This window comes from Solanum verrucosum, unplaced genomic scaffold (assembly GCF_900185275.1).
Source record: "Solanum verrucosum unplaced genomic scaffold, falcon-dt-bn FXZP01000085.1, whole genome shotgun sequence".
NCBI lineage: Eukaryota > Viridiplantae > Streptophyta > Magnoliopsida > Solanales > Solanaceae > Solanum > Solanum verrucosum.
The window spans coordinates 3,343,550-3,369,738 of NW_026019839.1; the positions used below are offsets into that span (position 1 = coordinate 3,343,550).

At 34.1% G+C, this 26,189-nt stretch overlaps 3 protein-coding genes and 1 pseudogene across 3 annotated transcripts; 1 reads left to right on the plus strand and 3 right to left on the minus strand.

The window, feature by feature from the left end:
- Positions 1-14,854: 14,854 nt before the first annotated feature.
- Positions 14,855-15,475, minus strand: LOC125814587 (uncharacterized). Its single transcript, XM_049494054.1, has one exon. The coding sequence runs from the start codon at positions 15,473-15,475 to the stop codon at positions 14,855-14,857; it is 621 nt and encodes a 206-aa protein (XP_049350011.1).
- Positions 15,476-15,518: 43 nt separating this feature from the next.
- On the minus strand, positions 15,519-16,463 carry LOC125814598 (uncharacterized). Its single transcript, XM_049494065.1, has one exon. It carries the CDS (start codon positions 16,461-16,463, stop codon positions 15,519-15,521), a length of 945 nt encoding a protein of 314 aa, XP_049350022.1.
- A 182-nt stretch (positions 16,464-16,645) lies between these two features.
- On the minus strand, positions 16,646-17,239 carry LOC125814607 (uncharacterized). Its single transcript, XM_049494075.1, has one exon. It carries the CDS (start codon positions 17,237-17,239, stop codon positions 16,646-16,648), a length of 594 nt encoding a protein of 197 aa, XP_049350032.1.
- A 4,505-nt stretch (positions 17,240-21,744) lies between these two features.
- Positions 21,745-22,834, plus strand: LOC125814618 (uncharacterized; annotated as a pseudogene).
- The last annotated feature ends 3,355 nt before the right edge of the window (positions 22,835-26,189 follow it).

The following is a 26,189-nucleotide window of genomic DNA, read 5'->3' on the forward strand; positions in this document are numbered from 1 at the left end:
CTCAAACAAATGGCAGATACAGGCTCACTCCAATGTGTGCACTCATTAGAATACATGAATAACGAAAGCTAAATTATAATTTGCACATATAAATCGCCTATCACTCGTTTTACGGAATTACACTTCGATTTACGTCATAGATCCCACAATACCTGTTGTGGTATTTAGCCACTCATGATTTCATGTAAACATTTAGAAATATAATATGAAAGCATTTTGAGAAAGTACTTACGAAAATAAGCAAATCAACAAGCCACTTTGATAATTCAAGAAACAGAAATCCAACCTTCAAACTTTGATTCAATGTTAAAATCGAAAACCAAAAATAAGAATATCTAAAAACTCGTTCGTTGTTCAAGGTGAGACAAGATAAAAAAAACTAAAAAATGACCTAATTAATTCAAATAAAGTATTTTAAAAAGAGTAAGACTGAACTGTCGGACACTTCACGACTGCCTCCACGACCCGTCAAGGGCTTCACGGTAGGTGAAGCCCTTCATGGTCTTCCCTTAGAACTCCCAAAAATTGGGTAACTGGACTTAAACGTCTTTGGATCCTGCTTGGGCCGGCTTTCACTTTCATATCAATTCTACCTCCTATTTTTTATGAAGAGAATGAATCTTTTTCTCGAAGGATCGGGAAAAAATGGGAAATGATCTCCTGTGGGAATGATTTGAAAGATCCACTCCCAAGCCAGCTAGAAAGAAGGACTCGTGGATGAGGTAGATATCGCCTGTCTAACTACTATGCAGTCATCTCCCAACCCATCTAGAAAGAGCGACCCAGGGACACCCAGCTAGCAGCACACTCCCATCCTAGCTAGAAAGAGAGGCCCGGGGGAGATCGCCGAAATCATCGAGTTTACCCAGCCAGCGATACGCTCCCAGCCCAACTAGAAAGAATGACCCCGAGGATGATGGTATCTCCAATAGAATCCACTCCAACAACAGTTATCGTGGAACGCCGTCCACTCTAAGAAATTACAGAAAAGGCTCCAAGCCTATACTATCTCAATCCCACGCCTCTAGTGATGCACTTAACCTTCGAGAACGCGTCGAAACCGCAGAATTAGAGGGAGAAGATACATAAGTGCAGCAAGCAGCGATAACGCCTAATCTACATTCACAGACAACAACACGGACCATTAAAGAGACCACTGTCCATCTGGGTGTCTGCGTTCTTCACTTGGAATTCCCCTATCTTAGGTCTTCAATACTTGCCTACTGGAAATTGCACCGCGGAAGCTACCACGATCCGTCAAGGGCTTTACGGTCCGTGAAGCCCTCCGTGGTCTTCACTTAGAATTCCCCCACCTTGGGTTTTCAATACTTGCCTACTGGAAATTGCACCACGGAAGCTACCATGGTTTGTCAAGGGCTTCACGGTCCGTGAAGCCCTCCGTTATCTTCCCTTCAACTTTCCCAAACTTAGGTCTTTAATGCTAGCATACTGGAAATTGCACCACAGATGCTATCACGATCCGTCTTGATCGTCATGGCCCGTAGAGACGTCCGTGATCTTCACTTGGGTTGTCAGCAACTCAAATTCCAGCTTGCATTTTCTTCTTTTCTTTTCTCTTTCACGACTACTTGTTTACCTGTACAAACACTACCAAACACATCATATCCACATAAATACACTTGATTCTAGTATTAATTCTTAGTTTTCAAGCATCAAATGTGCCAAGATTTCGCGGCACATTAATATATCAGATGAGTTCCCATGAAAATTGCATTCGAACTCGAATCCTAAATGTAAATGCCGATCTGCGAAGTTTGTTTCTTTTCTTTGGACCTGGGTCACTTTTGGCCCAGGTCATGTTTCTATGCACTTTTGATTTATTTTATATATGGACATTGCCCAACCCTTAAATTAAAAAAAATATATACACAAATACGCTTCCTTCATCACCTGTTTTCACTTGAGGCCAAGTGATCAAAAAAGTCATTTAGTTCTTTAATTGTTAGCCCAGCATAAGCCATTCCATGTATGCGTTGTAGGACCTATTCACAAGCAGTATTCCAATATAAGTTATTATCCGTATGTATGTTACAATACTGGGTTTTCTGCACAAAAGAAGAATTACCAGAAACAATATCAACATAACAATCTCAGAGGAACACAATAAAGATTTAACTTAGCTAGTCATGAGAAAGGAAATAATGATGTAGTTATTAAGGTGCTGATTGTTGGACAAATTCAGTTCCAAAAATAAGAATATTTATGAATGATGGAGCTAACATCAAATCGTAGTTCCTCGAGTTTCTAGCAAAGATCTTAATGGGTCTTAATTATTTTTATAGTGTAGTCCGACTATGAGAGTATGTCAATAAACATAGATGTTTTCATATATTCCTTCTAATTGTTCTTTTTATGTTATATCTCAATTTGATTACGCTGATGTGTAGTTGACTAAATGATTTAAGCAAATACATCTCATTTCCATTCTCCATTTCTCTTCATTAAAAATAAGGACTGCCATACAGAACAGGAAATAATGTACAAAGAAAAGAAGAACAAAAAAATTTTCAATTTAAGAAAAGGATAACTAACATAACAGAGGCGGGCCGGACAATGTGGATTCAATTGTTAGCAGAGAAGAATATTAAGTGTACAGGACATGACAAGACTGTGGATTGTGGAAATAGCTAAAATTGTAACTAAGTGGTGATACTCTTACGCACTCGCTCAATCACTCAATTGATTTGGAGGATTTCTTAACAATTTCTTCAATTAAGCAACCACAAGAACAATAATTTGAATTTAGTGCCCCGAATAGCTATTTTGCTATTCCTACATCGTCAGAGAACTCCAATGATGAAGACGAATTTACCTTAGCGGCAAGAAGAGAGAAGTTTTTGACATTTGAGCCAGTTTTGGGGCCGCCTTTCTGCCAATTGAGGAGATGGCAGGCATCATCGGAGTCACGGGACATGGAAGTGCATCAATGAGGCAAGTAAGTCCATAAGAGCATGGCTCCGTAAAGTCCTTACATGGTTTTGCCAATACTTCTTAAAGTGACTATTAGGGATAACATTATTATGCTTTATGGGGTTTACATGTGTATGCTGAAACATGGAATTAAGTTATTAAGAATTGGAAACAACTTTGGAAATATACAACAAGGACAATTGAAGCACCAACACAACATGCAAAGGAACATAGTTTTTCAATAAAAGAAGTAGGTATATGTGATTCGAAATGCAATTTGAGGTTGCCCTAGGAGGCGAGAAAGCATATGAAAAATATTATGATTCAAATAACAAGAAATAACTAAGGGATAATATGGTAAGGGTAGGGGGAGGGGTAAGAAATCTTCAAAAAAAAAAGTGGGATAGGGGGCATGGGTGGTGTGGGGGGGCTAGTATGGTGATAAAAAAAACCTTAAAAAGAATTAATTATTTTTTATAAAAAAAACAAATAATTTTTTTTTTCATTTTTTTGGGATAGGGGGGCAAGGGGGCTAGTCGGGGTGGAGTGATAAAAAACACTTTAAAATGAGTCGAGTCGAGTACTTTATCCATTTTTGTTTAACTCATTTTCGATCGATTCAACTAGCTTGTTTGTCACTCCTACATGTTATTATCCTTTTGAATTACAACGATTTAGTCACATTAGTGTTTCACACTATTCTTTTAGTACGACTTCCTCTTTCTCAAAATATTTGTCATTTTGGTAGTCTAAAACGAACTTAATTATTTTCTCATCAATTTTTAGTGTGCTAATGATGGTGTGATTTGACTCAGGTGCATATTTATGAATTCAGGGGATGAGAGTGATCCTGATGTAGTTATTGTACCTCAACTTGTTGTTGAGGATGAAAACCACAACAAAGGCCGAACATATCTTCTTCGACCACGCTCTCTGAACAAGTCCAAGAGTAAGAATGATGAGGATGAATCTGATGATGAGGAGGGGTCTGATTACGGGGAGTGTAAATCCTCATATAAAGAGGACTGTGATAATCATAATAAACTCACTCCTCCTGTAGAGAAGGAACATGTTTCTGTCAAAGAAACACTTCCTTTAATATTCAGGTTTGATGACGAGGAAGCTCTTCCCCAGGGAAAGAAGAATGGGAAAAGGAAATTAAAGCTCTTTTTTCTGAAATGAACATGTGTCTCTTGGAATAACATATTGGATTTACGAATCCATCAGTTTCGTCGATGCAGAGTGGACAACTAAGTGAGTGTCAAATGAGGAACCACCGTCTTGTTCTAGATGAACCAATTTGACTCATCACATATGAACAAACTGAACATATGAGTTCAATTTGTTCATCTAGAAGAAGATGGTGGTTCCCCATTTGACACTCACTTAGTTATCCACTTTGCATTGGCGAAACTGATGGATTCATAAATCCAATATGTGATTCCAAGATACACGTTCATTTCAGAAAAAAGATCTTCAATTTCCTTTTCCCATTTTTCTTTCTCAATGAAAGAGGTTCCTCGTCTTCAAATTGGAATACTAAAGGAAGTGTTTCTTTGACATAAACATGTTCCCTCTCTTCTGGAGGAATGACTTCATTATGATCATTGACATTTTTTATTGAATCAACAATAAACTTCAGAAACTCAGACTCTTCAAGAATCTTCTTCGGATTCTTTCGAAGAGCATCAGTTGAAGATTCGAATTCTAACATAGAATATGAGGTTGTATCAGTAAACTTTTTGGATTTGTCCCCTGTCTTGCACTTGTTTAACTTAGAAGAAACAGCCTCATATGTTGCATTCAACATAAAAGACTTCTTCTCCTCAATGATAACAACATCATGACCACTCTCGTCCTCCTCCACAACGTTAACAATATCATGTTCAACCTCCACTTCCTCCTCCTCCTCCGCAATGTTAACAACATCATGATCACTCTCCACCTCCTCCTTTGTAACGATAACAACATCAGGATCACTCTTCTCCTCTTCATCCTCCTCAACATCAGGTTCACTCTCCACCACCACTCCCTCATCCTCCACAACGTTAACAACATCAGGATCACTCTTCATCTCCTCATCCTCCTCTTCCTATGCAATGTTAATAATGTTAGGTTCAGTCTCCACCTACTCCGCAATGATAACAACATCACGATTACTCTCCTCCTCTTCCTTCTCCTCAACGATAACAACATCAGGATCACTCTCCTCCTCCCCTACGATAATAACATTAAGATCACTCTCTTTCTCCTCCGCAATGATAACATCATCAGGATTACTCTCCTCCTCTTCTTCCTTCTCAACGATAACAACATCAGGATCACTCTCCTCCTTCTCCACAATGATAACGATATCAGGATTACTCTGCTCTTCTTCCTAAACGATAACAACATCAATATCACTCTCTTCCTCCTCCTCCTCCTAATCCTCATCAGAATTAGTCTCCTCCTACGACGAATCATAATCATCAGATACTTCCTCAACAAAAGGCTGATTTCTACAGGACTCAGAAGTTCTTGGACTGAACTTCCTCCTCTCGTTGTTTTCCACATTTCTTTCGTCACCTCTAGAAGTCTCTATCTTTTTTCTTTTCCTTCCATTAGTAGAATTTCCACTTTGAATCAACTCGTTCCTCTTTTCAATTATCTCGACCATATATTTTAAAGATTGTTGTCTAGTCCTCCTCTTTGAAACATAGTCATCCTCTGAATCCATATTCCTCACCTGAGTCAAAATACACCTTTTGTTATCAATCAAAAATCACAACCATATATGTGTCTTAAAGAAATTCTTCACTATAACAACAAGACTGAACTGCATTTACAAATACTAACCTGAATAAAGACATCTTTTTTCTGCCGGAAAATCAAGAATGGATAGCTTTGAATTCTTCAAATGGTAAAAAAACAGAGTAATAGAGAAACCCCTTTTTCTACTGGAAAATCAAGAATGGACAACTTTGAATTTTCGAAACGGTATAAACGGAGTAATCAAGAGTGATGAGTTAGAATAAATTGAATGCATAGACACAAATATATATAGAGCGAGATAGAGTAACAACATAAGAAAAACGTGAATTAGACTAGCCTCTTATGCGTGAGAGAAAAAACTTATGTAATGTGCGTGCATTTTGTGATAGATTAGAATATTCCAACGAATCAGGATGATGTAAAGTGTGAATATTAACTCTTCCAACTGCGTCACATGAATTGTCAAAATTAGTTGCAAGGGTATTTTTTGATAAAATAAGAAAATATTTTTTATTCTATTTTAATTTAATTAGTGTACAACTTTTTCAAATTTGTGGGATCCACTTTAGCTACACCGTTTAGTTTCAATTCATATCCTTTAGTTATAACTTTATTACTTTTGAATGTCGTTATTTGTGTAAATTTTGCAATTACTTTGAGTAAGAAATTGACGATCGATAAAGAAAAGTATTTCATTTATGGACATCCTCATGGGCCCCCTCACATTAGGTTTTAGAAAAGGCGATGATTATAGACCCTCAATGAAATCGATGATTATAGACCATTGATTCGAAAGTTTTCGGGTTTGTTTACAGACTACAGAAAGTAAATTAACAACGAAATCATTTTGTAAAATAAATGTGCTGCTCAACTGAGTGACAAAGGGTGTTAATATAGCGGGTAGTAGGCCATAGATCGACTTTACTTGCCAACATCTTCTTAGTCAAGTTCTTTGCATTGGATTTGCCTAATACAATTTGTTTTAATTAAAAAAAATATTAGACTGATTTTTAGAGTCGCACTATTTTTTCCAATAGATCAAAACAGTAAATCTAATAGAAATATTTAAAGGGTTCGAGGTTCATATTAACATCTCTGGAAGGGTTTGAAAGCACCCAAAATGTCCGCTAACACGCAATTATCCGGTAATTAACTATTTGACTAATTATTCAAAAGAGGCATGCTTAAACAAGTTTCGGGAATTCATAACTTAAAGCTTAAAATTATTTTAAGGGGAAGGAAAATAATATAAGGAATTACTTAAGTAAAATATTTCAAAGTAATTCAAGTAATAAAATAAGTAAAATTATTTTGTCTTTAGAAAATCTCGAAATGACTATATTTTGGGGAAATCAAATTAGGAAAACCTTAAAATTGAGTAGCAGATAAAATAAGGAAAAATTACTTAAATACACAACACTTCTTTACCTATTTTCAATATTTCCGTACTCTTTTACTAAAATACAAAAATCCCTTATTTTCCCCCAATTCAACTTAACCGGATACTTTATTAGTTTAAGTATCCGCGCGTTATTAATTAAAGTATCCGCGCTGCTATATTATGCACCCGCCCGTTAATTAAGTATCCGTGCTGCTAACAACATAATAATTTAAGTATCCGCCCGTTGTTAATTAAAGTATCTGCGCTGGTATATTATGCATCCGCCCGTTAATTAAGTATCCATGCTGCTAACAACTTAATAATTTAAGTATCCGCCTGTTATTAATTAAAGTATCCGCGCTGTTATATTAAGTATCCGCGCTGCTATATTAAGTATCCACACTGCTATATTATGTATCCGAAAAACACTAAAAAAAAGGGATTTTTGGTAATTAATGAAAGAGTAGGGAAAGAAAGTAATTTCTTTCTTATACTATGTCATTTGCCTAATTTTTACATAAAATAAAGAGAGAGAGAGAGAGAGAGTTTTGGGCCCAAGTTTGGTTATATGTCCGCCTGAGCCAGTACTTGGGCCTAATTTCATTTTGGGTATTTGGCCCATTTAAAGCACTTGTACATGTCTTAGTCTAACATAAAAGAAATATTTTCTTTTGGGCCATAGGCCCAATTCTTCAAAAGGAGTAAAGACTCTAGAAGGTTTCTTCTCAAGATTTGGGCGAGGAGTTTGTAATTATTTTGTGGCTGTGGAGGCACTTGACGATAGTTTGGAGGATTTCGATGATTTGGTGCTAGCGTTTGGAAATTTGTGTATTGCGGAGCTCGATAGTTAGGAAAGGTGTTTTGGTAGTGTGGGGGTGGAGTTTGGTAACTTGATTGGATATTTGAACAATTAACTAATGGAGGTTGGTAATATGGACGAGTATTTTGGTAATGTGGAGTTTGGTAAAAAGAATGTGGAATTCGGTAACTCGAAGGTGGAGTTTGATAACCTGATTGGGTATAACAAGCTGGATATGAATTTTGTAGAGCTCGAGGATAACCTTTGTATAGTGAGGATTTTCTGAAGTGTTTTTTTTCATCATATATGTAGGAAATGGAAGACACGTCATCTCTTTCTTTTTTAACAATCCTGAAGATTTAGTTAGGGCGGCAACGGGAGAAATATTTCCAGTTTTAAGTCCATCCTTGATAGTCTCACCTATCTTAACTATCTCCGCAAATTTTGCTTCAATAAGCAACATTATCATATCATAATACTCTGGTTCTTAAATGTGTATGAACACTTCAACGATCTCTTTCTCAGACATGAGAGGTCGAACCCGGGCGGCATCTTTCCTCCATCTATACGCATATTCACGATAGTTTTCAGTGAATTTCTGTTTGATCTTCTCTAAAGAATGTCGATCAGGAACGATCTCTACATTGTAGAAGAACCGTTCGACAAAATCCTTAGTTAGTGCATTCAAGGTAGACCACTGCTTTACTTCATGGTAGGTAAACCATTCCAACTCTTCTCCACTTAAACTTCGGCTAAAGAGCCGCATTAACAAGGCTTCATTCTTGCCAACTCCTACAAGTTGGTCACAATAAACTCTCATATGAGCCAACAGATTTCCAATTCCTCCAAAAGTGTCGAACTTCGGCACTTTGAACCCTTCTGGAAGGTCCAAGTTTGGATGGATACACAAATCTTCATAATTGAACCCGATGACTTCTGGAGTATAATGCAACTCCTTCATGGCTTTCATGATCTCCTCTTTTATATTCTGCTTGGACTTTTCTTCCTTGGTTCTCCACTCTTTTTCATGCTCCTCATAATGATCAAGCTCAGAATAATTAGTGTAAGGTTCATTTTGGACTGGGATTTGGAAAGTAGGTTTTGGAGGCAAGGGTAGAGTGGTAGAAGGATTTTGGGTGTTTTGAGGAGCTTGGTATATCTGGAGGAATGCTTGAGGGTTGGTATTTTGGTTTGGAAGATGGGGGAAAGTCTGAGCATTGTTCGTATTTTGGTTTTGAGGGAGAGAGAAGGTTTGAGGGTTGATATTTTGAAGAGGTGGTGGTGCTTGATACGAGGTGGTGGTGTGATGGGGATTGGGGGTAGTTAAGTCGATGGTAGAAGGATTCTGAATAGAGTTGGAGGGTGGGTTAATGAAATGTTCTGCACTTGAATTCAGAGGAGGAAAGTAGAGTGGAGGTCTTTCATTGCCTGGAATGTTCACGGTGGTACCTAAATTTGGAAAATCTTGTTTTTTGTGGATCTCAGCCCTTAACTCAGCAACATGTTGCGTCAGTTGTGCGATCAACTCATTTTGTTCAGCGGTAGAAGGCTGGACTATAGCAACTTCGGTCAGGCCAATCTCTTCACTGTTGTCAACCATTGTGGCTTTTCCTTTTAGTAGACTTCGGTTAGGGAAGGAATCTTAAGAGCTTTAGATCTTGTAAAGTAAAGGTGTTCGGTCAGCTTATCAACACAGATCAGTTCAAAATACCTGACAAATGAAAAATAACTCAAAAGGTAAACGTGTTAGTGCATGAAGGTAATAAATAGTACAAGATATCACGCATAGTTGTAAACACACAAGAGTTGTTTTATTCGGAGATAACGTGGCCCACTGACATAGAGAGCTAGCTAAATAGACTGGAATTTGTCTATTTGACTTTGGGATTAGTGAATCAAAGAAGTCAACTTTGTGGAGCCAAGGTCTTTTTGATGCTTCTGATTTTCGATTGATATGAAACTCTAGTCTCCTTGCAAGAGTTAGGAAAACATAATTTCTCAAAAATGGGGACCAAACCTTGAAAGGCTGCCTACGTATCTTACGAAGGAGAATTCAGGTCCTACGTAGTTCGACTTAGCTTGATCTCTTTCGATTTGAGACAATGATATTTTTCTGAGAGAGTAACATTTGAAAAATAAAGTTCGAATTTTATTGGGAAACTAAAGACTCGAAGAATATTTGGACGCACTTTTGATAGTGACTTGATATTTATGCTTAGGGGTTTCTAGAAAATTTTCAAAATATTAGGCTAGAACATCTCCAAATAAAGCAACATAATCACACAAACAGTTATAACACATAAACAGTTATTGCGCACTTTAAACAAATATGTGACCCTTTTGTGTCAAGGGTAGGCCTAACAATTTGAGAGATGTATACGTCATTTGAAACATTCCATTACCCCCAAAAACCAAATTTATACAAGGTTTACGATAAACTGAATGGGGAATATGGGATACAAATAATCAGTCCCACGCAGGGGTACAATCCTAAACTGTGCTTCCATGGAAGGTCCTTTGTCATTGATTTCTTGTCGTCTCCGGATGTCTACATTTTGGATGGAATAGTAGCTTGTACAACTCCTTCCTCGACTAAACTCCCAACCCCCAAGGAGCAATGATTTTTCAAATAACGTATACATCCTTCAAATTTAAACATATAAGTATGATCGTCTGTTTAGGCCATGAGCCGTTTTGGACTCAAAGTGGTCTTTCTAATTGGCCCAACATGCCTTGGGTGTTGGGTCATCTTAGTTCAATGCTCTAAAAGGGATTTGGTTTCGCTCTACACTAGTTGACTAAGAATTGGTTTAGATAAGACCTTGTTACCCGAGTCAGACAAACTACGGGGTGAAGTCTAATAAACGATGTTGGATGACCACAAACCAACTATTCGTTTATCACTTCAAAAGAATTCGAAGGTATTTTTTTCTAAAGGACAGTTGTGGAAAGTCACTTAACCGCATTTTTTCCTAATGCAAACTATTTGCCGTTTGGCAGAATCAATGTCATGAATGCAACAATTTATAATTTACAAGAATTGAAACAAGTAAGCAATTAAACAAATAGCCAAATAAGTTAATTTTAAGGTTAGAACCCATTCAATTCCCCAACAGAGTTGACATTCTGTTTTAGTTAAAAAAAATATTAAACTGATTTTTAGAGTCGCCACTTAATTTTTAAAGAAAAATTAAGAAAACTATTTTTTTCCAATAGATCAAAACAGTAAATCTAATGAAAATATTTAAAGGGTTCGAGGTTCATATTAACATCTCGGGAAGGGTTTGAAAGCACCCGAAATGTCCGCTAACACGCGGTTATCCGGTAATTAACTATTTGACTAATTATTCAAAAGAGGCATGCTTAAACAAGTTTGGGAAATTCATAACTTAAAGCTTAAAATTATTTTAAGGGGAAGGAAAATAATATAAGGAATTACTTAAGTAAAATATTTCAAAGTAATGCAAGTAATAAAATAAGTAAAATTATTTTGTCTTTAGGAAATCTCGAAATGACTATCTTTTGGGGAAATCGAATTAGAAAAACCTTAAAATTGAGTAGCAGATAAAATAAAGAGAGAGAGAGTTTTGGGCCCAAGTCTGGTTATGTCCGCCTGAGCCAATATTTGGGCCTAATTTCGTTTTGGGCATTTGGCCCATTTAAATCAGTTGTACCTATCTTAGTCTAACATAAAAGAAATATTATTCTTTTGGGCCTTAGGCCCAATTCTTCCACTTGTCTTAAGAACTAACAAGTAATAATAAGTGAGACAAAACAGCTTAGGCCCAAAGTAACAATATACAACTTTGAAAAATAAAGGTGGGCCCTTTTTTACCCAATTTCTTCCACTCTCCAATCTGCGGCACTTCTGGTTTGGGTTTTTAACCCAATAAGACTAGCTTCCTTTTCACGACCCAGCGGAAAAGGAGAGAATGCAAGGGAATGGGAGTCCAAATGGACTCAAACGGGTGTCACATGTGAAAAGAACAAATGTAAATATTAGTATTCATTTGTGATAAAAAGTTAAACTTATTATTGAAAGATACAAGCAGTCATTATAATCAACCACTTACTAAAATCAACACTTGCTCATTGGAATAGGAAACAACTCGTGATTTATTTAATTTTTTAGACAAGTGAAACATGTATGGATTCGTTATAAGCATAATTTATTCGAGCGGGATTAAATAAAGGCTTTTATGGTAAATTACGTCATGCTTGGACAGAGATCGGTTTTTGGCAAACAAATATGACATGTTCTCAATTTTATCATATAAAGCAACTACCGATGCTAAAAGAACCAAAAGATAACAATTTCACATCAAAACAGGTTAATCACTCATCTAAAAAAATGAACTAAGTAATGCATCAAGCGGAATAGCGAGAAACTAACCACAAAGTCTAACTCAATCAAGGAACACATGAGGGAAATATGGAGAAAGCAAAGGCATGAAAATAATAATCTACTAGAAAAGCATCTTAAAAATCAATGAAGAGGCAAACCGACGAATATTCCCATTTTTAAGATCAAAGTAATACTCCTTGTGGAGCAACAAGTTCTAGGGACAACAAGAAATACAACAACGATTGTGAAACGAGGAATTAAAGATGATAAGAATCTAATAAGCTCATAGAATCATGTTTAAACTAAAACAAGCTCCTCTATGCTTACGGCAAAGTAGTAACGCAATTTAGATGAGAAGAAAATTAAACTAACATGAACATAACAAGAGGCTGAACCTCAAAACGAATATGAAAAGAGAACTTTGAACATCCCACCAACCTCAAAGAAAATACCAAATTACAAGAGCATATGCATCAACCAAGAACAACATTAACTTTAAGCTAAACAAAGGCATGTTTTCAAACCAAAACTAGGGAATTCATGGATAAAAAAATATAAAATCCTTTTTTAAAGTCGCAGCTACTGAAATCGATTAAAAAATATAACCAAAACAGGTTTCTATCAAATTAAACTTGAACAATTATTAACCACATCGAAAACACGAGCAAATGTGTACTATCATGCTAAAGAAGAGAATGTTAGAAAATAAACAAATAATTTGAAAATAGTAACTCTTGGATGAGAGACCGAACCAAACAGGTGACACTTCTTAGATGCACAAATACGAAATCAGATGCTTAACATTTATAGGAACAAGTGTAAGGACTAGAACCGAGATACCCAATACTCTTTAGAACATATTAGATGGGCAACACGAATGAGGTATCAAGAAACCTAGGAGTACTTATAACGAAATATGAACAACAGAAACATTAACAGCTACTAAAATATCCAACTAGAGTCTAGCTTATGAACACTAAAAGAAAGCTAAGAACACCTGAATAGAAAAACATAAAAGAACTACGAGGTAAACAAAACTAGGAAAAAGTTTACATCTTTCCGGGCAGCGAACGAGGGACCACGAGCTAAAGATACCAAGATTCCACCACCACAAGCGTAAACCTCGAAGATTTCGATAAACAAAAAAGGCGAGTGAAAACGAAAAGGATCGAAAAAAGGTCTTCCTTGCTATTTTGATTATATCTCATATATATTTATATTCTTCTATATCTATTTCTCTCTATCTCTATCAGTAGAAAAATCCAACTTTTTTCAACCTTTTTTGTCCAACCCCTAATAATGAAGACAAAAAGAGGTTTATATAGAAGGATATTAGGGCTGAAAAGGGGGGAAATCGGGTAGATTTTTTTTGACATTTTCGAATTCGAAATTCCAATTCTTAGAAGATAAGGCTGCTAGCTTCATTCTTGTACCATCCTTGTAAAATTCTCAATGGAATCTTGAGGAGAGACGTCCGATTTGAAGAGCAAGGACGAAAGGGATGGGAGATTTCGACACCTGTATTCCCTACGAGAGAACGAGGTAGACGCACGCGCAAGGTCGATTTTGCTGGACTGGGCTTGCGATTCTGGGCTGCTCGCGTCTAGAATCGCTGGTTTGCAGAGTTTCTGGGCTTCGATTTCTGGTTCTTCGCAAGGAAGAAGAAACGACGTGGGGCGGGGCCTATGTACTGTACGCGTTACTGATGTATTGGATTGTTGTATGTTGTGGGCTGGTGGGTTGGAAATTGAGTATAGTGAGCTTCTAATGGGTATTAGATTGTTGTTGTATTGTGCAAAAGTTGGGGCTTAATTGATCTGTTTTCAATCTCAAAGTTGAGTCAAAAGCTTGACTAAAAAAGGTTTTAGAGTTGGTCAAAAATGGCTAGAATTGAATTTAAGACTTGGCCACAGGGATTGTGATTATAGCCATTAGCCTAATTAAATTAATTGGTGAATTCAACTAAAAGTTAAATAAGACGAATTAATATAAATCAATTAATGAGCTTCTTAATCTTAATAAAATAAAATAATTAACTTGATTATAAACTAATTAACCTAAAATATAGACTATTGCATAATTAACCAAATCTTTTTTAGACGATGTTCGAATATTTATAAAATATAATAATTAGGCACATAATTATATAAATTATCATATTTATTATTTTAAAATTTATAAAAATGACAAAATTACTTAAAATGACTTGAAAAATATTTTGAATTTTATAAAGTCAATTATTTCAAATCGTTTGAAATTTAAGAAACTCGATGATTAATTTATATTGCGGAATTCAAAATTGGGTGTCAACACAATTAATATCTCTTGTGTGGTTTGTGATTTACTACATAAAAATGACTTTATATAGTTCGCACATGAAGAATAGCAGGGGTGGGTGACCAATAGTGTGAAACTCTATTGTGACCAGAATGTCATAATTCAAAATTAATTACAAAGGCTAGTATTGCACGTTTGGTATTTGAGTTAGTAATAATTTTTTATTTTGATACTTGTAATCAGAGGCGAATCCAGGATTTCAAGAAAACGGATGCACCATTGCTTTAAAGATAAGATCAAAAAAATTATAATAACAATAACTAAGCGAGCAATACATAAAAATTACATTACCACAAAAAATATCATCAGTTTACAATTGTACTCGACGAGACTTCATATTTTGGAAACGAACTATAATAGCATCATTACTTACATTTTCAAATATCTTCTGCTCTATCTTACAAACTAAACAACCATTCAAAAATTCTTTACCAATGCTATTACGTAGATCATTTTTTATGAGCATCGTTGATGAGAATGCTCTTTCCACACTTGTCGTAGCAACAGGAAAAATCAAAGCCAACTTTACAAGTAAATAAACAAGAGACCAAGTTTGATCCAATTTTGTTTGCGCCATCATCGTAGCAAGATCTTTAATCTCCTTCAAGTTGAGGAACTTGCTATCACACTCTCCAGCATAGACAATGAAACTATCAAGCTGATAACTGAGATCTTGAAGTTCATTATCACCAAACTCACTTTTATAATATTCGGCCAACTTCATTATTCTGCTCTTACTAAAATTAACAAATGAATAAACCGGATTCAAACTAGGCATACCAAGGAGTAAGTCACTAGTCACAACATCAAAATGATTATTGAACTCCTGAAGTTGCAAATCAATAACTACATAAAACACTTCCACACGAAAGTGATGTAAATATGAAATTTCGGACTTCTTACGCTTCGATCTTGGATAGTCTTCAGTCATTTCGGGAACCAAAATATCATGTTTACCACAAAATGAAGAAACCTCATCCATCAAAGACTCCAAACCACTCTCTCATTGATTGTAATCTTCTCTTTGAAATATTAAGCAATCCCATAGCATTGACAATATCTTGATCTTTCTTTTGTAAAGCTTTGTTCAATTCATTTGTAAGAAGCAACATCTTGAACATCAAATGCAACACAAAGATAAATTCAAATTCTTGAATTTTATCTAAAAGGTTATATGCCGCATGTTTATCAAGATCATGTGGAGAATCTTCTTTCATATCTTTAAGCACATTAGCAATTGAAGAAAATATAATCATGAAATTCTCCAAGGTCTTGAAATGGGATCCCCAACGAGTATCACCCGGTCGTTTGAGGCCACGTTCTTGATTTAATCCTTGTCCGGTAAGAATTTCTCCAGATTTAAGTAATTCTTCCAACTTCTCAACTTGGTGTTGTCGAAGTAAGTCCCTACATTTAAAAGATGTCCCAATAGTATTCAAAACATTAATGACATCATAAAAGAAAATTTTCACATCCAGATGTTTTTTAGAAAGAGCCACAAGTGTTAATTGCAATTGGTGAGCAAAACAATGAATATAATATGCGGACGAAGCATCTTGCAAAATCAAAGACTTAAGGCCATTTTTATCTCCTTGCATATTACTAGCTCCATCATAACCTTGTCCACGGAGTCTTGATAGGCATAACGAGTGATCCAAAACTAACGAGAAAATTACTTTTTGCAATGATCTTGCAGATGTATCACCCACATGAACAATACCCAAAAGGCTTTCTATCAACTCTCCATTTTTGTTAACATATCGTAAAACTAGTGCCATTTGCTCTTTATGTGAAATGTCATTTGATTCATCAACTAGTATTCCAAAATAATCACCATCCAAGTCTTTGATGATAGCTTTAATTGTTTCTTTAGTACAAGCATCCACAACCTCTTTTTGAATTGTTGAACAAATAATCATATCATTTTTGGAGCATGTTGTAATATCACTTTTTCCACATTCGGACGATTAACCCCATGAAATTTCAAAAGTTCAAGAAAAAGACCTTTGTAATCGAAATCTTCACTCTCATTATGACCATGAAATGACAATCCATTTCTTAGGAGAAATCTTACCACATCGATTGAGGCATTTAAATGAATTCAATAATCACTTTTTGTTTTTTCACTTCGCTTGTGAAGAGAAGATTGAATTGATTGACGTTGACTCGCAAAATCAAGCATCATATTCAAACATTTGTTATGAATACTATTCACCTCACCAACATGCAATCGAATTCTTTCTGGACCATGGTTCCAATTCTTAAAGCCATCTTGTGTAAATGATCCTGCATTACCATGACTTTCAAATTCATTCTTGAAGAAATAACAACACAAACAAAATATAGCATCATCACCTATGCTATATTCCAACCAAGCAGAATTTGGAGCATTAAACCACTCATGATTAAATTGTTGATTCCTAGTTCCAAATGTTGTTTTAGGATATACACGAAGTTTTGGTTGATAAGGCCCCATCAAAATATAATGTCTCTTCACAACATCTCGAATATTAGAATCATACTCAAAGATGGGTTTTCTTTCTCCGGGATCCCGTTTGAGAAATTCAACCCCAAGAATACAATCAACATTTGAACAAGAAGGTGTAATTGTCTCTCCTCGAGCTTCTAGAGCTACATGTGAACTAACAGATGGACCGCTACTAAAACGTGGTTGCTTAATAAAAAATTTATCCATTTAGATATTCAAGGATAAATGTTCCTACAAATTCAAATAACTATTCAACTTAGTCACAAATTTAACTAGCAAATTTAAAATAAAATAAGAGAATCGCATATCTTTCACAATAAAAAATAAGGGAATCACACCCTTGCAAGTTCAAATAAAATAGAGGAATCACAATCCTTGCAAATCTAACTTAAATAGAGGAATCACACCCCTTTCACATTTAACAATAAGAAAATCACACATTCAATATAAAAAGAGGACTTATGCCTCTTTTGCATTCGAAATCACATATTCATAGAAAGAAGAGGAATCACACCCCTTTCACATTTAAAAAAATAAGGGAATCACACCCCTTTCACATTAAAAAAAAAAGAGAATCACACTCCTTTCACATTAAAGAAAAAGGAAATCACACCCTTCAAAATTGATAATATAAAATGAAACACATTCCTTACAAGTTACATCCACAAAATATGTAAGCTTTAGATAATCAATTCTTTAGCTATTGATGATTTCCTATTATAAGTAATGACAAGATTTTTTTATATGAAAACCCTAAAATTAAAGCGATATATATATATATATATATATATATATATTAATTATCTTGTTAGTTTGTTTATTAAAAAGAGAAATCATAAACTAAAATTACCTTAAACTTTGACAATGATGATTTCTCTAGATTCTTGACTTGAAGTTGGAGACTTGAAGCTTTTTCTTTGTGTGAAAAATAAAAAAAAAACAAATTTGAAGGGAGAAGAAAAATATGGTTGGAACTTGGAACTTGAAAAGTGGGTGGGAAGGAAATTTTTTGAAGTCTTTGACTTTTAGAACTTTCAGAATTTAGCTTCTTCTTTTTTTAATGAAAAACACATTTTTTTAAATGAAAAACGTGTTTTTAGTTAATAAAAATAAATTGAAGCGAATTAGGGTTGCCTGGGGTCGAACCTGCGACCTTTGTGTTGAAATCTTGCAGTCGTACCAATGAACCATCCAGCCATCTTGTGAACGGGTTCCACAAGTTTTAATTTAATATAATCTTTAATAATTATAGAAGTAATATATCGAGTTTAGTCGGATAGCCACGGGTTCTGATGACCCAAAATGTATACATAAATTCACCCTGCTTTTAATATATGACTCAGTATATTTTATCTTTTATTAATCAAAATGTTTCTTTTTATATGATATATCATGAAAAAGCTCACTTAGGCAGATTAATGGGTCTTGCAATGACAAGCCCATTACGAAAAGGTCAACCTATTCAAGCGATAATTATGGCTCGCGTCAAAAGCGAATAATAAAGGTTCTCTGACTAAAAATAAGATAGCGCCAGAGATAGAAACGAAACAATAATTTGGAGTTAGCGCATGAGATTTTGAACTTTGAAAGAGATTTGGACCAAGAAGGCAAGAATCAACCCTACTAATTAAGGTATGTTGTTTGTGACAATATGATGTGATAGCAATTCATTTATGTTATATCTCTAATCCTAAAATGTATGTCTTCATTTACATTAGTTCTCCCTATTCTACTTTGGACGGTTTATGTTTAACTGATGGTCTATAAGAAATAACATTCTACCTCTAAGGTAATAGTAAGGTATGCATACATTTTACCCTCTCCAGACCTTACTTAGTGGGATTACACTGAATTTAGAGTGTTATTCCTGATAAAACCCTTCAATGTTGTTTCAGTTATCACTAAACTCTTTATTTATATATTATTATTCAGACCAATTGGGTTTTTCCCCTTTTTTCAGTTATCAACGATTTTAGCTTCTGCATAGTACATGTCTTATTCAGTTATTCTCAGTATGCTTGATATATGTTAGACACAGGGTTAGCTTGGGGTCACTCGTGATCCTAGGTCCCGTGTTACGTTAAGGGGGTAGCCTCTGGGCATGACAATATTCAAGAATTCTTAGGTTGAATGAACCAACAAATACATGTATTCATACCGTAATACAACTTGTATTCTTTGTATTTGTATTCACGGTATCTTTTTGTATTTTTCATATGTGAAATGTGTCATACAGATATCAGTCCAGAAATTGTTTGGCACCATTGTATTGATGTATCAATTCTAACAAATTTTATACAAGTTTTGAAAACAATAATCATCAAATCAAAGTGGCATGATTTAAGGTATTGTCGTTTTATAAAAGTGGATTCTCCCATTTTAAATGTCCTCAAATTTTGATTTGTATACTAGTATACAAAAAAACAAACTTTTTTAACGGGCTTAATTAAAGGTCTGCCAATTCTAAATAATGTTACCCTATTTAGTGCTTTATAATTATAAATGTAATAATGTATTTTAAAAAATAGGCAGACATAGAATACAACTAGATTAAGTTAGAAAGTATAGTCACTTTATGTAAATATCACATTTATGACTATTCCAATTTAATAACCCTAAAACTATAGTCATTTTTGTAAGTTGCTCTTTTGTTGAAAAGAATTGGGCCCCCAAAAATATGGGGGGCCAACCGATGGCTTTAGTGTCATAGTGGTTAAGACGACCCTGAGTTATAGCAATTGGACACCCTTCGTTGGAAAATTATGTTGTACATATAGATGTCAAATTTTACTTTTAAATGATATATATTTAAAGTTGGACACCCTTGACAAAAGTTAAGCCTTTGGTGCAGTGGTAAAGGGTGTCCATTCGAATCAAGTAGTTGTATGTTCAACCACTAGGACCTTAGGGGTCGTTTGGTGTGAGGGATAATACCAAATAGTCCCGGGATTAAATTATAGTACCGCTTATTTTGTTATTTGGTTGGCAAGTACCGGGATAAGTTATCCCTCTCCTTGGGTGGTATAGTAATCCCGGGATAAAATAGGTAAATGACAAAAATGTCTCTTTCAACCCTTTTGTTATATCACTTTTTACATTAATGAAGGGCATTTTTGTAAACAAATAAATTGTTCTAAAAATTTATTATTTTGAATACAACAAACCAAACACTCAATAAAAAATAATCCCAACACAACTTATCCCATCATGACTAATCTCAATATAACTTATCCCAACATAACTTATCCCATCATAACTCATTTTCAAACCAAACGACCCCTTAGTATAGTATAAGTGTCACATAGGCCGAAAAGAGGTAGAAAATTATTTATAAAATAAGTTCGGGCGGGGGGGGGGGGGGGGGGGGGGGGATACTTCTGCATTTTCCCTATAATATATAATATTGTATTCATATATACACGATTTAATTTTTCGACGAAGGGTGTTAGGCCGACCACCCAGGGGAGGATCTATGAAGGGGTGTGGGGGTGCCACGCCACCCCCGAACTTCGACGAAAACTCTATATATACATAGGTGTGTGTATATATATATATATATATATATATATATATATATATACAATATTTATATAAATATAAAGAGTGCCACCCAGAGAACAAAATTGGATTGTGGTGCCATGGTAGGAGGGCAACTTTAGAAGGCTGATGTTGCGGGTTTGAATCCCATTTGTACCTATTTTTTTGAGAAATTTGTTGCAGACATTTTTTAAGAAAAAAAAGGCTCCAAGAACCTTCTTTTAAGGAAAAACAGCTGGCACATTATTTTTTTAATTTTTTTTATAATTGTTATTGATTTAAATTAAATTAATTACATTATTAATCCTTTGACTTTTCTTTTATTTGATTAAATACAAATAAAAGTGTTCTCTTTCTCTTCAACTATTTACAAACCCATCTTCCTCCAAGTTTCAACTTCTCCAAAATTTTCATTGCCCCATTTCGAACCCAAATCACTTGTTGTCGTTGCCGCCCGCTGCCCGTCTTAGCATTCCGTACAGCGGCTAAGCCTCATTTGGGTGTTATTGTTTTCACTTTTCTCCATCCATCCACAACCTTTTATAGATTGTAAGTTTGTAATTCTATTTTTGTAAGATTTTTTTATTTCTATTTCTTGAGTTCTTTTAGTTTTAATGAGTGATGATTGATTTCATAGTAGACAAGAGTTTTGATTTTACTTTGATATTCTAAATTTCTAATGAACATTGTAAGACATTGTTGGTTAAAAATTGTGTGATATGAACCATGTTAATCCGAATTAACTATGACTTACCCTATTAAATTTGAATTAATTGTGAGTTGAATTGAATTTTAATTTTTGTAGGAAAGTGTTCTAGTTTTGTGAATTGAGATGGAGAAGTTTCTTGCGAAATTTAATCATTCTCAAGCAAGTTCTAGAACGAATGTCAATCCTTCTAGTCTTATAAATGACCTTAATTTAGATTCACTTGAAGCCGATCCAGGAAGAAGAGTACCAACTGCTCAATATAACCCTCGAATAAAGGATGAAGTGAGAACACATTATATTCAAAAAGGGCCTTGTCAACCTAAAATGGATTCATATCCTCCAACTGAAATTGGTAAAAGAACGCATCAATTTTGTAAAATTTGGTTTGAATGTCCATATTCTAAATGGTTGGAGTATAGCGTGGAGAAAGTTTATGTCTATTGTCTATGTTGTTATTTATTCAAAGATGACTTTTTCCATGGAAGTACAAGTGAGTTTTACACAAAAATGGGTTTTAGGGAATAGGGCACTTGAAAGATTCCGTAAATATGTTGGTGATATTGATAGTATTCATGACAAATATTTCAACAAGATGCTAGATTTGTCAAATCATCATCAATCAATTCAAGTTGTTATTCATAAGCATTCTCAAAAGTTAAAAAATGAGTATCGAATGTGTTTGGAAGTCTCAATTGATGTGTCAAGACTTCTTTTGCAATATGGATTACCTTTTCGAGGTCACAATGAAAGTGAATCTTCAATTAATCAAGGCTTCTTTCTAGGATTTTTGCGATGGCATGGGGACAAACATCCGGATGTGGGAAAAGTGATATTAGAAAATGTCCAACAAAATGATACTTTGACTTGTCCTATGATTCAAAAAGATACTGCCAATGCTTGTGCAAAGAATCATTGAAAGCAATAATTGGGGACTTGAATGGAGATTACTTTGGTATATTAATTGATGAGTCAAAAGACATCTCTCACAAAGAACAAATGGCTCTTGTTTTGTGTTTTGTTAATAAGAATGGTGAAGTAGTTGAACTATTTATCGGTCTTGTCCAAGTTAGTGATACATCGGCATGTTCATTGAAGAAAGCAATTTATCTTTGCTTTCCGTTCACTCACTAAGTCCATCCAAAATACATGGACAAGGTTATGATGGGGCTAGTAATATAAAAGGAGAGATAAATGGGCTCAAAACTTTGATTATGAAAGATAGTCCATCGGCATATTACATTCATTGTTTTGCTCATCAATTGCAACTAACACTAGTGGCTATTGCTAAAAAACATTTGGATGTTGAAGACTTTTTTTATCATGTTAGTAATGTGTTGGATGTTGTTGGAGGATCTTTCAAGCGTAGAGGGTTACTTCATGATCACCAAGCCAAAAAGTTAGAGCAATTATTTGAATCCGGTGAAGTTCAAAAATGCCAAGAATTACATCAAGAACGTGGGCTTCAAAGACCAGGTGATACTCGTTGGGAATCACATTTCAAAATTTTAGATAACTTTATTGTTATTTTCTCATCTATTAATTGTTCATGTTCTTGAAGTGATTGAACTTGAAGGGTCCACATCAAGTGATAGAAATCAAGCGGAGTATCTTTTGACAAATATTAAAACATTTAAATTTATTTTTGTGCTTCACTTGATGTTGAAAGTGTTGGCAATGTCAAATGAGTTGAGTAGGATTTTACAAAAAAAAAAATCAAGATATTGTTAATGCCGTGAAGTTTCTTAATATTACAAAGAAAAGATTGCAAGATATGAGGGAAAATGGATGGGAATCCTTGTTGGATGATGTTTTCTCATTTTGTGATGTGTATGATATCTTGATTCCCAAGTTGGATGAGTCTTATTTTCCCGAAAAGTCAAAATGTAAGTCTTCAGGTGTTAGTTATGCGCACCACTTACGTGTTGAAGTCTTTTTTGTTGTCATTGATGTGCAACTTCAGGAGCTTAATGACCGTTTTGATGTAGTGAGTAGTGATTTGCTTCTTGGGATGGGTAGCTTGAATCCAGTCACTTCTTTCTCTAATTTTGACAAAGGTAAAATCATGGCTTTAGCAAAGTGTTATCCAAGTGAGTTTGATGATGGAAAAATTCGAGATTTGAGTTACCAACTCGATACTTTCATTATTCATATGCGAAGTGGTAATCCCAAGTTCTCCAACTTGCAAGGAATTCGTGATTTGGCGAAGGCATTGGTTGAAGCAAATCTTGCGGAGACTTATTTACTTGTAAGGTTTACTTTGATTTTACCTGTTGCTACGGCAACTGTGGAGAGAGCATTTTCGTCAATGAAGCACATAAAAAATGAAGTGTGGAATAGTATTGGTAATCAATATTTAAATGATTGCCTAGTGTGTTACATAGAACGTGATGTATTTATAAATGTTAGTAATGATGTCATTATCGATCGTTTTCAGAATATGAAAACTCGTCGAGGACAATTATAAATGAATGATGAATATTTATAATATTAGTAATATTATTGAAAGTTTTAAATTTGTTAATTTCATGCTTTTAGTGTGGAGTATGGATTTGTAGTATCTTATTATTTATATTTTATTGATTGATTTATGATATATATCGAAAAGACGAATAATTTAATCAAATATAAAATTAATTTAACCGATAAGTCTATTTTTCACCCACGGACTCTAAATCCTGGATCCGCCACTGCGACCACCCTTAGTCGGTTGTGGCCCTGCCACTCCTACGTTGTAATTCATGTGTCATTTTTTATTTTACCAATGTAATGACATAATCGGATATTTTATATTTTAAAGTAAAAATTATTTATAAAAAACTAGTTGACTACTTGAATAAACTTTAATGTGAATATAAATCACTAAAATTACATTATTATTTCAATTTATTTGTCTTAGTTACATATTTCATAACTACCAAAATCAAAATTTATGAGTAGATTCAATCCATACATGCTATTAGGGGTGACAAAATGAAAAATTTATATGGGTATTCACTCATATTTACCCATTTTAAATGGGTTGGGTACCTAACTCATATAAAATGGATAAAAATCGAATAATATTCATATTACCCATTTAAAAGTAGTAGTTAAATGAGTAAAATGGGTAAAAGATGTTTACTAATCCATAAAAAAAAACTGTTGTGTTAAACTATTAATGTATTTTTTTGGCGGTAGGTGGTCGGGGTAGTGTGTGGGAGTGGGGTGGGGTAAGGAAAAAATCTATTGAAAAAAAATTAACTTTTTTTTAGGAAGGGGCTGGAAGGGGGATGGGGGTGGGGTGAGGTGGTAAGGAAACTTTAAAAAAAAAAAAGGAATAGGGGGCGTTGGGGAGGGGGGGTTGTAGGGGGACGGGGTATGGTAGTGTGATAAAAAATACTTTAAAAAAGAATTAATATTTTTTATAAAAAATAAAACTATTTTTTTTTTCATTTTTGTGGGATGGGGGGCAGGGGGCTGGTAGGGGTGATAAAAACCACTTTAAAAATATTTTGTTTTCAAAGTTTTTAACAAGATACCTACTATAATATGTGTCACACCACTTTCCTTTTTAACAATTGTTAAGGATATGACGGTTTTTAAAAAAAAATGATTTTTTTTTAGTCGCCACTTGAAATTGGGTTTTTTAGGTGTGTCAAGTCACCTGGTAATTCCTAATTTAAAAGAGAAAAAAATTTATTTTTAGTCTAGGAAAATAGAGATTGAGTAAGGAATTCTATTGACCGGAGGGAAGGTGTGAGGCACCCCCCGAGTCCTGTGGTTCTAGCACGATCGTTTTATTAACTCATGTTTGGCTAAAATAATTTTTGGATAAAAAAAAGTAAATTTGTGTTAGTTACTAAATTTTATTTTTTTTAATAAAAAAATGATTGGCGTAGGAGCGTAACCGCATACAAGACCACTTTTTTAGAAAAAATACACACCAAAGATCGTAACCGAACACATGGTGGTATTTATATATATATATATATTAAAAGACTGATAATTAATGACTCAAAATTTATTTAATAATGAGAAAAAAAATGAACTTGTTGCAACATATAGACATGAAAAATATATTTTTTTTGCAAATTGCTAATTAAGGAATTGACGATTTTTTTTTTAAAAAAAATCAAATAAATATTAAGTATCACTATTTGATGATAACAACAAAAAGCAAACAAAGTATATACTTTTTAAAAAATAAAAAATAATGACTAAGCCCCTTTTAAAGCAAGTAGTGATATAATTTTTTATTTTTTTAAAATAATTTCAGAAAATGATCACTTTAGTAAAAATTTTAGTTTTACACAAAATGGTCATATTCTCTTTTGAAAGAAAATTACAAAAATAGCCAATTTTATCTAATAGTTAAATTACTAACCAAAAGTAGCCGATTTTATATTTTTGTTTCAATAACCATTTCATATATTTATTTAAGAGAGAGAAAAATAGAATTTATGAAATGATCAAATTTACATTTTTTGCAAAAGTGACCATATTTACATTTATTTTTTTTTTGCAAAAACAGCCTCTCTTTTTTTCTTTTCTTAAAATGACCAGAAAACTAAAAAAAAAAAAAAGACTTTGAGATTGTTTTTTTTTTTTTAGCAAAAGCATGGGTTATGTATCAACTTCATAATGATAAATATAGAATTAACACCTAATTTAATAATAGAACACAAATATATAATAACAACAAAACATAATTTAACTAATTATAATAAAGTTATGTATCAACTTCATAATGATAAAGATAGAATTAACACCTAGTTTAATAATAGAACACAAATATATGATAACACCAAAGCATAATCATATTAAGTATCATAACATGTTTAACTAATTCAAATAAACTAAACATAATAATTTAACCAAAAATATAAACATGTCTCATTATTTTTTGAAGTTATATTGTAAAATGTAGAAAAA

Coding starts and splice junctions, on each gene's coding strand:
- LOC125814587 (XM_049494054.1), bottom strand. CDS start 15,475: ATGACTGAAGACTATCCAAGATCGAAGCGTAAGAAGTCCGAAATTTCA.
- LOC125814607 (XM_049494075.1), bottom strand. CDS start 17,239: ATGGATAAATTTTTTATTAAGCAACCACGTTTTAGTAGCGGTCCATCT.
- LOC125814598 (XM_049494065.1), bottom strand. CDS start 16,463: ATGATTATTTGTTCAACAATTCAAAAAGAGGTTGTGGATGCTTGTACT.